The sequence below is a fragment of the Monodon monoceros genome, unplaced genomic scaffold (genome assembly GCF_005190385.1).
Source record: "Monodon monoceros isolate NGI ecotype Baffin Bay Population unplaced genomic scaffold, NGI_Narwhal_1 Super_Scaffold_13, whole genome shotgun sequence".
Lineage (NCBI taxonomy): Eukaryota > Metazoa > Chordata > Mammalia > Artiodactyla > Monodontidae > Monodon > Monodon monoceros.
Genome location: NW_021703769.1, coordinates 74,259,116 through 74,274,134, shown reverse-complemented (window position 1 = coordinate 74,274,134; position 15,019 = coordinate 74,259,116). Strand labels below are relative to the sequence as shown.

At 38.3% G+C, this 15,019-nt stretch overlaps 1 protein-coding gene across 1 annotated transcript in view; it reads left to right on the top strand.

Annotated features, from left to right (window-relative positions):
* The window catches only part of AUTS2 (activator of transcription and developmental regulator AUTS2), a 1,114,904-nt gene that overhangs the window by 503,943 nt on the left and 595,942 nt on the right, over positions 1–15,019 (top strand). The window contains 1 exon segment of the mRNA XM_029220383.1: positions 3,913–3,948. Coding sequence (XP_029076216.1) covers positions 3,913–3,948 — 36 coding nt within the window.

The window sequence follows — 15,019 nt, the reverse complement described above, 5'->3', positions numbered from 1 at the left end:
TGACAGAGATGGATAGAGAGTCAGGTGGGGGGCAGTGAGAAGAGTAGAATGAGCATTTAATGAATATCCACTTGCAGACTTGAATGTTAGCAGCAACATTCTCCTTCCTGGAAAATGTCTTTCAACTGTGCATCCCATTACTATTCCTGCAGCCCATGTAGCTTGGAGATTGAGGCAGAGTGTGTTTGTAAGAAAGCTCTCCTTTGCCATGTAATAGACTGAGGTGGGTAATTTGCAGAGATTGCTGGAGCAGTGGTGAAATCTGAAAAAAAACAAAACAAAACAAACCCAGAATGAAAAGACCATGTTAAACAGGAGCTAGCTTATAATGAGCCCGGAAATCACATATCACATAGCCAGCTGGCTGGAATTTCTTCATGTTCTTGTCTTCTCATGCAAACTGCTAAATACATTCTCATACTCTATTTTCTCAGTCTCTCTATACCTCTCATTTCTACCTAATGCATTGAAAATATGAATGAATTGGCAACTCTACCACTTGAAGAAATAAGAATGAAGCCTTTTTCACTATTCAGCAGACATAGTTGCCTAGACATGTGGGCATATGGTATTGTTTCAAATGCTTTTGAATCCAAGGATGCTTTTATTTATTGCATTTTTAAAAAAATCTCCTTTTAGTTTTTCAACCCTCATTTTGACTCGTAGCCTTTTTTAGATTCTATGGCCACTTTTGCTATATAGTTTGGACAGAGTATGCCTTCTCTCTCCAAGCAAGAAAAATGGAAGACCCTTCCTCTCATTATAAATTGGGGAAACACAGAAAGTTAAAATCAGCTTGATTCCATGAAATGGTTCAGTGGTCAGGGCATCACCACCTGTCTGCTTTCCTGAGCCTTTACCTCTTGGTGTCTGTCTCTACTTCTATAACATGAGAAAACAGTAACAATCCCTAGATGCACATCTGTAAGCAAATAGCTAACATAATACATTTCTAACAATAAAAAAGCTGTTTTAAAATATTTAATTCTTGTAGCATAATCTGTTGTTGCCCATGGTTTAAGATGTTCATGGATTTTGTGACTCAGAAAAACGTTAAAGCTATCAAATATTGCCAGCTATATTTAGATACAGACTTAGATTAGGTGTATATGACCTAGGCTCTTCTGGGCCTTTTGGATAGCAAGGCCTCAGGGATGTGATATGTGTCCTGAGCTATCAGTGAAACCCTGACTCCTGCCTGTTGCTGGTCTCAGAACTTCTGTTATACCTTTGTGTATGAGGGTGGAGGTCCTGCTGGTGACCAGGAATAGCGTCCCACTAAATACAGGGCCATAGCAGATTCTTGGGCTTAATAGAACTGGACAAGGAGAAATCTCTTTATTTCAGAGATATTTCTGTTCAAATTCTCCAGCGATGATTAAAGGGAGTTGGCAACTGGCCAAGAAAAATGTGATGGGGAAGAGAGAGGGAAGGAAATGTCAATGCCGTGGACATTTGGCAAAGTAGATTAGAAGGGTTTTTCCACGAAGTTTTCTGCCAGGTCCAGAAATTGTAACTTAATGCCACAAATCTTTTTCTATTTAAAAAAAAAAAAGGTGAGTCCAGTGGGTTGGCAAATGTGGGTAGCCTTTGACTCTAAGGTTCTTTATGCTTTCTAGCAAATGCTGAAACTCCAGCAGACCTTTAATGTACACGAGGATCTAGTGTCTGTGTTCCTTCATGTGTGTGTCTGTGTTCGTGCATGTGTGTGTGTGTGTGGGGGGTGTTATAAGGCAGGGTGCTTAAATGCTTTGTTGCATTATGTTAATTCCTCGGCAGTGCAATCAAATTCATGTCGTAATTAAAGCTGTCAGTTGGAAGGCAAGCCAATCGCCACGAAAACACAGCATAACAAATGAAGTGAAATGATTCTGCGTGTAGCTATACAATGCTTCGCCAGGCATGAAATTAAATAAGTAATTTGATGTTGACATCAGAAATTGAAATGATACCCACTGTTCCCTCATTCAGTCAAACCTGCATAAACAATAGCCAGAACAAATATGCACAACAAAGCCGTCCTCTCCACCCAGCTCCCTGAGTAATGCACAATATATATGCAAAATGAGCAGAACAGAGCTTCCCCAGACCAGAAGGATGTCGTTTTCTTTGGTATACAATAAGATGATACGTATGTGGGGGTGGGGAGGTGGGTTTGAAGAGGCCCTTCTGCTCCTTGGATAAAATGCATTTGCAGAAAGGGGGAAAAATACCAAAATTAACAAACCCCATGCTCTCTCTCTGAGAAATTCACCCTAAAGTGAATTTACCTCCCTGGGGCATGACTCCAGGCTAGTGGAGATCTAACTTGGCTTTTGCCTTCCTCTGTTCCACGGAGGGGTGTAGGTGCCGAAAACAGGTGATGCTGTCACGTGGCTAATCACTGCTGAGAAGCTGTCTCCATGACTACTGTGCATACCCCTACATACTGTTTACGGGATCAAGAATGAAACAGGATTTTTGAAAATCAAGTCCAGTGTACAGGATCACACATCAGCGTTCTTTATTCCCCTGAGCCTGTCTGGAGCACTGAGGAGAAGAAAGTTTTGCTTTGGGAGCTGCATTTAGGAGCTTACTGTCCTTGTTTGATGCGGATGCTGTTTGTACTTACAGCACTCTTATTTCCTTCTCAAAGCCAGTGTAAAATTAAGAATCACATCTACCGTATTTTTGGAGGTATTAAATTCACCTGAGCCCCACTCCCATACAATCCATTCATTCATTCATTTATTTATACATTAATTCAACAAATACTTATTAACTGCATCCTGTGTGCAAGGCATTGAGCTAAGCTCTGGGGAAGCCATGATGAGTCAAGCAGATGGTCCCTGCTACCTGTGGTTTGCAGAGTAGGGACCGGACATTTCGGTGGAACAGTTAGAGGTTACCTAAGTAACTATTGCATCACCATGGAAGTCCGGTCCCTCCATGGAAGGTGTAACAGCCCACCGAAGCTAGGCAGGGAGAGGCCTTGCTGGTGCAAGGATGCTTAGCTGAGACCTGAGGGCTGCCTCAGTGCTCGTGTTCTTTTTGTTTCAAACTTATTTGGGGCCTCTCTTGTTCATAAAGAGGACACTAAAAATTAAAGAATTTGTAATGAGAGGCTTTAGGAAAAAATAAACAAACATACAAAAGCAGACAAGTTTAAAGCACAAACCAAGTTCTTTTTGGGTGGTCTCTTTCCCCTAAGAAGTGATACCGCATGTACCTTTCAGCATCACTGTTCTTTAATTCCCTGTGTGTGAGAACTATGGAACCCTAAATTGATAATTTTTGTTACTAAAACCTTTAGAAAAATGGTGCTTTTCACTACTTCCCTTTACCCACACATTCTTTGCATTTTAGTCTACTAATTATGTTTACAAAATGTCTCATTTTTGAAAAGAACTCTGTGTGTACTAACTGGTGCCTTGAGGGGATAAACTGGCAAGTAGGTCACACACTGGAAAAGTCATCCAAACCCACTGGGCTTTTTATTTTCAAGTCAGTCTGGGCTTTTTCCTCTTGCCTGCCCCTTTGCGGCCACAAAACTGAGTAGCTTGAGACCAGGGCATTGAATGTCAGCAAGTCAGGGAGGGAGGCTGATGCGTGTCTGTTTAGTCTCAGTGCAGGGTGAAATGCCATCATTAATTCATTACCCAGCTGCCTGTCAAATAAATTGGCAATTACATCCACCGCAGAATCTTGGAATTCAGTAAATAGCACGTTAGCATCTCTGAGTTGCTGAGAGATGTAAAGGGGAAAATTAAGCAACACGGTGTTTGTATCAGTAGCAGATGACAAGGGGCCGCATATACAGGCAATGTGGTGTAGTGATGAAAAGCCTGCGAAGGACTGGTAATGAGCTGTGTGGATTGGAATGTGTTAAAAACCATTGCTGATTTTCCACTTTGTCTTTATGCTTTCTTGCAGAGTTCAGGTCCTTCCAGCTTGGGAACAGGCTACTTCGTAAGTTTATCTCAACTTCCACATGTGTGCCTCGTATTGGCATTGATTTACTTGTATAATGTATGCTCATTAGGATGTGAAAAAAATCCAAGAAATTCCCTCTCAGTCCTAAAGAGCAGACTGATGTCCATCCTTTTACTAAGAGTTGTTTCACTTTTAAAATACATAACCTGCTGGGCTCTAGGGATCACAAGTCAGTCTGTGATGTGGGCCTGGTTCCCAGCACCCAGAACATTTGCTCCTTACCTGGCAGTGTACGGGGCATACAGGGAAACGTGATTGCCTCGTGCCACCTTTCCTACAAAATGGTGTTTTTAGTGAGAAGTGTCGTGTGGTGGACAGAATTCAATTTATGCATTGAGGTGTATATTCATTTTAAGATCTCTTGAAGAACTTCCCCACATATACAATGAATTGCCATTTTTTAATTTTGATGAGAGGTGGTGTTTTAATGGATGTTTTCCCTCACAGTCTGAGTAGGTGGCCTTCAGATTATTTTTTCTTCAATCATTAAATTCCTCATTTTATCAAATATAGATGTATTATTTCAAGACCTTATTTCTGTCCTTTGAGAAGGGTGTGGATGGTGACATACCTCAGGGCTTATCACAATATTTCTCATTTATAAAGAAATTGTCACTTCATTTCTTTAATCTGTAGCTAAATTACCCTTCTTGGATTCAATAATACTTTTCAAGATATAAATAAAAGAGAATTACAAATAGACATTATTTACACAACAGGATAACATGCCAGTGTAGACATTTGTTGTAGTATTTAAAGGAATTTAAGGAATTTAAAGGAATATGATTTATGTTCCAAATGACGAACACTGATACTCTAATATCTGCTCAGCATTTTCTGAGAAAATAATGAAATCATGAAAATAAAGTGGAAAATAATTACTGATTCAGTTTCATTGCCTTTAAATTTCTTCCCTCTAAAATGCTAATTACTCTGGTTTTCTTCTGCCCATTTGTCTCCATACATTTATGTTAAATTCATGAAAACAAGCATCATTGCATTGAATAATAAGTCTTTTCCAAGCTTGGAAGAAGTGGCATTTTCTAAATGTTGATTTTTTTTTTTTTTGTCTTAATCTATGATACGAGGAGAAAAAGGGTAAAGTTTTTTTTGGTACCTGCTTAATACAGTCAGCACACATCATTACTCCTTATTATGGTTGAATATTCATGCTTCCAGACACAAGCAGGGCGCTGAAACAGGATCCTGCTTCAGCAGTTGAAATGACAGAAGTATTCCCATCTGCCATCTCTTCACACCAGGCTGGATGTGGGTTGAGATGTTGGAAGTAAAATCTGGAGACTGCCAATGTTTATTCTCTATCCAAAAGCTAAATTCCCCCTCTTTGCTTTCTTCAGCAGAAGAAGGCCAATGCCACTGACTCAGCCTTTGATCACTTCTAGACTGAACATTCTAATATATATATTTTTAACTGTCCGTATGAGCACTCTGAAAGAAGAAAGTCACCTCTAGAAGCACTGAGAATTTTATTAGGCTTTTGGTCACTTATTTTTCTCTCTAATTCCAGGAGTGTTTAATTCTCTAATGATAGGTTCCTGTGAATAAAGAGTCTTTGCAATTATGAATCTCAAATAAATTTTACACTTACACAATTTTGGATGAGTATAAAAGCTTTTTTCTTATTTTGGAAAAATTATTCTTAATATTACTTTGCTTATATATAAAAAATCTGTAGTATTATTAGCTTACATGAAGAAGATACATACCAGATGTATGTTCAGCTCTCAACTATGACAAAAATGCTCTACTTAGAATGTGTTTCCAATAGTGAGATTATTATGTTATCAAAGTGCAAAATCCACTGATATTATTGCCAAGTCCTCATCAAAAAGTGTCTTCTCTTTCAATTTTCGTATCAACAATATCACATGTAATACTTAATTTCAGGTACTAACTTCAGCATTGGTGAGTTTCACACTTATAAGTGGAAAATAGTATATTCACAACTTGTAGTAGTTTCAGGCCAACATATTCTTTGCAGTGTGTTTTATGATCTATGATGTCATAACAACCTTTACTTAAGTCTGTAATGAAGGTTCAGCATCAGGTAAGTGGAATGGTGATATTTCGACTTTAATCCTCTTCAGCATCTCTTTGAAGTGGGGACGGAGGCAAATCACCTGCAGAGTCAAAGAGCTATTAATGCAGTTGAACCATAATGTGAATTCTGGTATAAGAAAACTGAAGGTACTCACCTCTTGAGTTTAACAGCCTGGAACTGTTTTCTTAAATACTCTCCCTTGCCCCAACGTTACTCTAACTTCAGAATCTTCCTTCATTTAGACTGTATGCTCCTGTAGAGCTTTTAGTGAACTAAGGTAAAATGCTGATCATTGTGTGTGCTAATAAAATAGACGCCCACCTACCTATATGCACGTGCATGTGTATGTGTACACACACACGTGTGTGTGTACCTTATCCACAGCCAGTATATTTTACTTTCTTTCCATTCTTTTCATTTATCAGTTGTGGTAAGTTAAAGGGTTTTAAGAAGAAACCTTTGTTTTTGATTTAGTTGTATTTGTTTATATCTTGGTTTTGTGTTCCAAAGATGTCTGCTTAGGTCTGTCACTTTTCCAATCCATTTATAAGCTGAAGATTTGAGAAATGAGAACAGCAGCTAAAATCAGTATTTACATAAGCATATTGCAAAGAATTCTTAAAGTAGACAAAATAGAGAAGGATTGGAACAAACTTTTCACATTTTTGGGAGCTTTGAATAATGTGGGTGTTATATACACAGAGAGACACACATATATATTCATTACATACTCATGCCCAGCTCATATTCTAAATATAAATGGAAGTATAGACTAGTTGGAATCTATTTGCTTTTTTATTTTTTTGGCGAGAGTACCAAAACTTGCTGGAATGTGTAGGATTTTCTTTTTTTTTTTTTTTAAACATTGATGCAGTGAACACATTTTCTTTACTTTCTTCTTTTACATGTATTTGAAGTTTTATTATACATAGTATACAATTAAGAATTTAGAGACTGAATGATATGAAGACTACTGTGTGCCCTTGGGTGAATTATTTGATGTCTCTGAGTCTGTTTCCTCATCTTTATCTACCTAAGAGAGTTGTGATTATTAAATAAGATATTTAATGCACGCAAAACAGCTCTCATTAATAGGAAATAATATGTATTCTCTTCCGTTATTCCCACTGTAGTGTGTGATGGAATAAACTTGGCCTCATTAAGTGGTTGTGCAATGTTGTGGTGGTAGAGGATTACCACTAGAAATTCATGATAAAAAGTAAATGTTGTAATTTATAACTGTAGGATAGGAATATTTTATTCTCATTACATTCTTCTCGTAGCTTTCTCTGGAGCCTAGGATTTTGTGTTTGGTCAGCTGTATATCAGTTTACTCCGTATAGAAACATAAAACAAATATGGAATTCCTTCTCTGTGATCCTCTATGATCATGATGAGGTTGGAATGAAATATTCTGTAGGCTGTCCACATATTATGATTGTTTAATTTGTCTATTAAAGTTATTTGTTGATTTTCTCCCTTAGACTTGAGGCATTTAAAGACTGCTGATAGCTCTTGGGGTTGGGCTGGGAGGTTAAGAAAGACCTGTTCAACATATTCAAGTTTATGAGGTTGTGTCACATGCGTGCTGCTGTCTGTCACTAAAAAGTGGATGCCCTAGCCTACCCGAATGAGGTAACTGAAGGCAGTAGAGTGAGAAGACCAGTAAAAACATCTCATAGTTGCCAGAGGTCTGGTGTGTCATCACAGGAAAGATCTGGAGTCCCTCTTTACAAGCACTTGACTCCATAAGCTGGTAGTTGGGAGCTACCATTGGTGCAGCGGTAAGTTACTTGTCAGGCTGAACTTGATCCCTGGTGTTGTTTTATTTAGGTGACAGGTCCTGCCTGCTTCTCTGGATAATTTTCAGCCTTCTTCCAAGTTTGAATTTAAGTGTCTTAGGCCCATAGTCTCAAAGAGCTTGGATCCTGCTTTTGTACACTCCAGTGATACAGAGCTTTTTCTTAATGGTTCTCAACTAATATTTTTCATCCTCCTCATTAGACTCACATCTAGTAATATACACTCTTTATCAAGGAAACCAACCCACTTCTACCTGGTGATTTAAAACTACCACATTATATAATAAAGGGGAATTGTGTAGTGGGACACATCTTAAAATGGGATTTGTGTTATTACTGTTTCCCTGTGCTGTAGAATTACTTAAGAAACAATGTTGATAGTGCTGGTAACAGGCAGTAGGTGCAAAATATTGACCTTGTGACTTTCCATTCAAAGTTATAAGGTCATAAAGGGATTAAATTCTTTGTCCTAAGCTTTTGACTATATAAAGCCTTAAGATATTTTTTTTTCTGTAAGTTTATAACTCTCAAAACTGATTGGTGGTATTTTGTATAACCATAGTTGCTTCTTTTTAAAATCTCAGAGTGGACTTTGTTGTTAGGTAAGAGTCAAATGAGTTTCTTTAAAAAGATCAAACTTTCAAAAAAATGTAATTGTTTATCTAATAGACTGAGCCTTTCTTTAAACAGACACTTTCGACATTTTCTTTCAGTAGGTATTAAGCACCTTCTCTGGCAGGCACTGTTCTAGGTGATGGGTTATAGAAGTAAAAAACTATGGCCCCCTTCTCAGGGAATTTAGTCTTCCCTAAACCCAGATCCTTTCCTTTGTGATGCTTTTAAACATTTTGACACATTGTACTTAAATGAGAGGTTTGGGGCTGTACAGAGACCTAACATTCTTAGACTTTATAATGTTTCCATGGGTTTTAACTTAAAAGTGCAAATATATCAACCTGGCCTTGACTGCAACCCCACCCAAAGTCATCTTACTTCCCACCTGCCAATACTTGCTAGTGATGCTGTGAGAGGATTTTGTAACTCAGGTATTTATTCCTAACCTTTGAGTGCTTATATTTAAGGTAAATAACACTGAGTATTTTAAAGATGTCACTCAAATAAGACTCCAGCATTTATATTTATTAGTAATTAACTCTGAGTAAATGAATTATTGGCCATTACTTATTTACTGACAAGTTTCCATTTTAATGAAAATTTTTAAAATCTGAATTTCATCAGGCATCTCCAGTTATTATAGGGGACTTTTAGACCCATTGGTAAAAACTGAGTTGGAAAACAGCTCACAGATGGAGAATTCAATTGATTTTAATTGTCAGGTATGTGTTAACTATTCTTAGTTCTCAAGATAAATAAGGTGTGAGCTTGGCCCTCAAGTCTAGGTTATGTAGTTGAATTTGATACAGAGCAAATTGATCAGCCCTATGAGAAATGTAAGTAGAACACTTGGGGGTATATGTTAGGGTGAGTTAATTGTAGAAGGCATAAATTGTGCAGAACTTGATGGAGACTTATATTTTCAACAGATAAAGAAAAGGTGGAACAAAGTTTGAGGCAGAGGGAGCAATAGGGAGAAAAGCACAAGGAAGGGAGTTGGGCGGGTAGGAAGGAGATGGTTTATATGGAGACCTGAACTTAGCTTAGTGAACTGTTAAAAATGACTCATCAAACCAAGGATTGATGATTGTGATGCTTCTTTTACTTGGAATAGGAATCCCAGGAAAGAAGAGATTCTACTTCAGAAACATAATGAGTTTGGAAGTTAGCGTACATAGTTAAAAATTTAATTATCTTCAATGATAGTTTAAAGACGTGGCCAAAATAACAAGAGAACAAAACATTGCCACCCAAATTTAAATTTATATTGAAACAATAATATCCTGTAAGAACTTCAGTATGTCCTGAAAATTCAGTCGTATGCCTATCACAAAATGTCTTTGAGATGTGGTTGTTGATGTAATTTCCCTAAGTGGCCCCTAACAGTTACCCAGTGAATCACCTACGCACGTTTGAAACAGCCTCAGAGGTTCCCTGTATCCAAAGTGAGCACAACGTCACTACAATGGTTAATTACATAATATTTAATATAAGAATTTTACTGAATATTATTTTGATTATAATAATAGAACAAACACCTTGTAACCTGTCAGTCACCTTAAAATCTAGGACATTGCTATGATTTTGAAGCTGTCTGTACTCTGCAGAAGCATTTGCGCAAATGAAATCAGTTGTTCTTTCTAATGGTAGTTGCCACAGTTTTGAACTGTAGCATTTAAAATACTTCCCTGAACTATATTTACCTCCTAGAAAGTAACAAAACTAGACCTACACTTAAGTAGGTGTTTCCTTAAGATTAGGAACCACAGAATTAATCTTATTTACACTGGAGGGTTGATTTATACCTGGACCAAGTATCTGCATTCCGGCAGATTCTTCCGTGTAAGGCGCCAATAAACTCTAATTTCAAGGGACTTACACTAAAAATATAGTTTTATTTTCCATTTCCAGTTCTTACCTTTTTAAAGTGTTTTTGATTGGTTGTTAACACTTTGATTTTGGGAATAGGATCTGTGAGCCATGAGAAACATACCCTGATTAAGTGAACATCACAAGTTAAATTTGGGTGAGCAGGCGTTTACTCATTTGTAGAATCTGTACAGTGGGATTACTCTTCTAGCTCACCCTGTGGAAATTGTGTTCTGTCTCCACACCATTTTTAGCTTCCTCATGAAGTACAAGGGGATTGAGAAATTTGGTGAATAAAATAAACAGATGTGAAAGAATCAATTGGTGTCTCCAGCTGCCACCAATCCCCCAACACTCTCATTTTCTCAACATTTCTGTGAGGGGATAGGCTAAGTATTTTTAAACATTTTCTATCTATAGGAATCTTTGTTGTTGGCTGTTGCAAACTCTAATTAGGGAGGTAAGATGAAAACCCAGGGGCTCCTCATGGATATGGGATCTAGCCCTCTGCCTGGTCTCCCTGTCTTCTCCCCCCTCCTCTTTGGCCCCTCAGATTTGGAGAAAGTAAATCGTTTTCCAAAACAAAAAATGATTTGAGGGAAAAAAAAAGTTTTCACCAGCCACTGGACTAGATAATTGCTAAAGGGCCTTTGGTTCTAATAGTCCAAGATCCGTGATTCTGTCTGCCTCACACCTAAATGTCTGCCACGTGGGACCAGCCCTTTTGATAGGCTTTGCTACCTTTCTCCACTGTCCTTTGAGCCCCAGGAGTGCAAGGCCATAGTCCCCTTACTGCTTAATGAACACTGCTCTTAGTGTCAACATTGAAGCGTTTCCAGATTTTGATTGCGTGACCAAGTCTGCCTTTCTTTGAAATTAACAATAATGAACAGTGTTTTATATTTGCATTATTCAGTTATGTTAGCACATAGAAATAGGCTATAAACTTATTCTGTCCCATAGCTAGTATATCCCTACTGTCATAGAGATGATGCAGTAAAGGCTTAAGCAAAGTGCATTGACAGACCCAGAGGGAACGTACAGATCACTGTCATGGAATTCAGAAATTAACTTTATTTATTCCCCTACACTGGCTTTAAGGGCAGTTGTCTTATCCTTGTTGGAGATTTCCAAATTACAGAAACGTTGAATTAGTTGGTATGAGCTGTATAAACTGAGCCAAGGGCCATGTCAAACCCCAAGGTTTTCTCTGACTACCCACCCAACCTTTATTTTGATAGATTTATTAGCTGGTCTGGAGTTTTTTGGACTATCAATCAATATTTCAGATCAAAGGACTCATTCCTTTGCTTAACTGCTTTAAAAAATATTTTTCCTGAAATTGTAAATTAAATGCCTCCCAGTCCATTGCATAAGAAACTTAGAGCTTGGTGAAATACCAAGAGTATCATTTGAAAAGAGGTTAAAAAACACAACTGGGGCTTGTTAAAAAGGAAAAGTGCTACTTTAACTCCAAGTGTCACATTTTCCTATAGTTAGCTCTAGCAGTAAACAAGAGTTATTGGAGGCTTAGATAGTTTGAGACACTTTACTTTTCTCCCAGTACTTCAGAAGCCAAACATTTAAGATGTGTTTTGCTTGTGTAAAAATGTTTATCCATTTAAAACACAATGTCATTTTAACCAAAGCACCCGGGTGACAAGTGGTTTAGATATAGCGCAGTTAATAAGCTGTCAGGTCCTGTACGCATATACTTGAAAGGACCAACACAGTTACCCAAGGATTGGCATTATAAATCACTGTTGGGACTTCCCTGGTGGCACAGTGGTTAAGAATCCGCCTGCCAATGCAGGGGACATGGGTTCAAGCTCTGGTCCGGGAAGATCCCACATGCCGTGGAGCACCTAAGCCCGTGTGCCCCAACTACTGAGCCTGTGCTCTAGAGCCCTCAAGCCACAGCTACTGAGCCCATGCGCCACAACTACTGAAGCCTGTGTGCCTAGAGCTCGTGCTCCGCAACAAAGAGAAGCCACCGCAATGAGAAGCCCGCGCACCGCAATGAAGAGTAGCCCCCACTCGCCGCAACTAGAGAAAGCCAGTGTGCAGCAACGAAGACCCAACGCAGCCAAAAACAAATAAATAAATAAATCACTATTAACAAACCTAATTTGCTTAGCAGGCTAATGCATGATCTCTAGTTTTCTTATAGTAATTAGCTTCACTAACAGTCATGTTAAAGGGACCCACCTTATACTACACTTAATTTCTTTTCTGAAATTTTTGGTATCTGGTTTGCAGGGTACAAACAAAACAAAACAAACAAGAAAGACTATCAGTCTCTATTGATCACTGCCTGGTAATTAATCCAGATTGTAGCTCTTCTGGAGTGGAAGCATTGCCAAAGGTGATGACTGTCTATTAGGGCTTGTAAACTAATGTACTCACAGATTTGCAATGGAGTGGTGAAGCCAGATAATTGCAGTGTTTCTTGTCTAAATGTGCTGCTGTGTGTAGTGGCCTCTGATTTTAAGGAGCCATTAAAAATGCAGCAAGGCATAACAGCTGTGGTTCCTAGTATACTCCAAATACTTCGTATATTCATCACATCTCATAAAATCTTGCCGAGACCAACAAATGACTATATGTACAGCTGGAGTGCTCCAGAAGGAAACTGGGGAGAATCTGAATGATGTAGGTAACATTACAGAGACAAATAAGAACTCACTCAAGCCCACCGTGTGCCACATTTCTCAAATAACTCCCCGAAGTTCTCCATTTCCATTTTAGTTTCTAAAGAAAACATTCACATTTTCCCTTTTGTAAGAGGATCCTGTCAGTAACCTACCTTTGTGGGAAACAGGCCTGACTTTGCCAAGGTAAATTAGGGCTATATCCTGTGCAGAAAGAATCATGGTAAGTTAGCATCTCAGTCCTAAACACAAAGGAGGCAAGACATTTGGTTCCCTTAGAATTTATTTAAGACACATTTAAAAAATAACTTTGTAACAGAACTAACTCTGTGCTATGAAAACCTGACTTCTCTGAACAAAAGGAGCATTAATACCAGAACATTCTGAGAAGCAAAGGAAACTAGAAAATTCAGTGTGTTCTTTTAATCAAATATTAAATCGTTAAGCATCGTGCATGACTGAATGGAAGCTTTAAGCCACATTTGTGCAGAGACATAATATTTTCAAGTTATTTTCATCTGCTGCTAAATTGCCAGCTTTCAATTTGTTAATTAAAATAGACTATGATTCTGACTTTATGTAGGCTTAGGGCTACAGAACCTCTGCGTAAGAAGGGACTTCAGAAATCACCCTGTGGTATCATACAGTATTTGTCTTTCTTTGACTTACCTCACTCAGCATAATGCCTTCAAGGTATATCCATGTTGTCGTGAATGGCAGAAATTCCTTCTTTCCCATGTCTGAATAATACTCCTATATATATATATATATATAAATGGATAAAGAAGATGTGAGATCTGTCTATCTGTCTATCTCACATCTTCTTTATCCATTTATCCATTGAGAGATACTCGGGTTGTTTCCATATCTTGGCTGCTGTGAATAATGCTGCAGTGAACGTGGGTGTGCTGTTACCCTTTTGAGACACCGATTTCAATTCCTTTGGATATATACCCAGGAGCAGTTTTGCTAGATCATATGGTAGTTCAATTTTTAATTTTTTGAGGGACTCCCATACTGTTTTTTATAATCGCCATACCAGGTTACACTTCTGCTAACAGTGTATAAGGGTTCCCTTTTCTCCACGTCCTTGTCAGTGTTTATCTCTTGTCTTTTTGATAAAAGCCATCTGAACAGATGTGAAGTGATATCTCGTTTTGATCTGCATTTCCCTGATGATTTGTAATGTTGGGCATCTTTTCATATTCATTTTTCTTTGGAAGAATCTCTATTCAGGTCCTTTGCCCATTTTTAATTAGCTTAGGTATCACTTACATGTTGAATCTTAAAAACCTGAACCTGTAAAAACTGAGAGTAGAAGGGTGGTTACCAGGGGCTGTGGGCGGGGGAATTGGGAAGATGTTAAGGGTAAATACTTGAGACTAGTAGATAAATAAGTTCTATCCTCTACTTTTTTGTCAAAGATCAGTTGACTATATTTATGTGTGTCTATTTTTGATCTCTCAATTCTATTACATTAATCTATTTGTCTTTTTTTTTTTTTGCCAATATCACGGAGTCTTGATTATTATAAATAAGTAGATACTTATTTATAACAAGTCTTGAAGTTGTGCTTTGTCACTCCTTCAACATTGAATTGGCTATTCTGGGCCTTCTGCCTCTTCATATAAACTTTTTTTTTTTAATTTTATCAATTTATTTATTTATTTTTGGCTGCATTGGGTCTTTGTTGCTGTGCGTGGTCTTTCTTTAGTTGCGTTGAGCGGCGGCTACTCTTCATTGAGGTGTGCAGGCTTCTCATTGTGGTGGCTTCTCTTGTTGCGGAGCACGGGCTCAAGGCATGCGGGCTTCAGTAGTTGTGGCACGCGGGCTCAGCCGTTGTGGCACATTGGCTCTAGAGCACAGGCTCAGTAGTTGTGATGCACGGGCTTAGTTGCTCCGCGGCATGTGGGATCTTCCAGGACCAGGGCTCAAACCCGTGTCCCCTGCATTGACAGGTGGATTCTTAACCACTGCGCCACCAGGGAAGCCCCATATAAACTTTAGAATCAGTTTGTTGATATCCAGAAAATATCCTGCTGGGATTT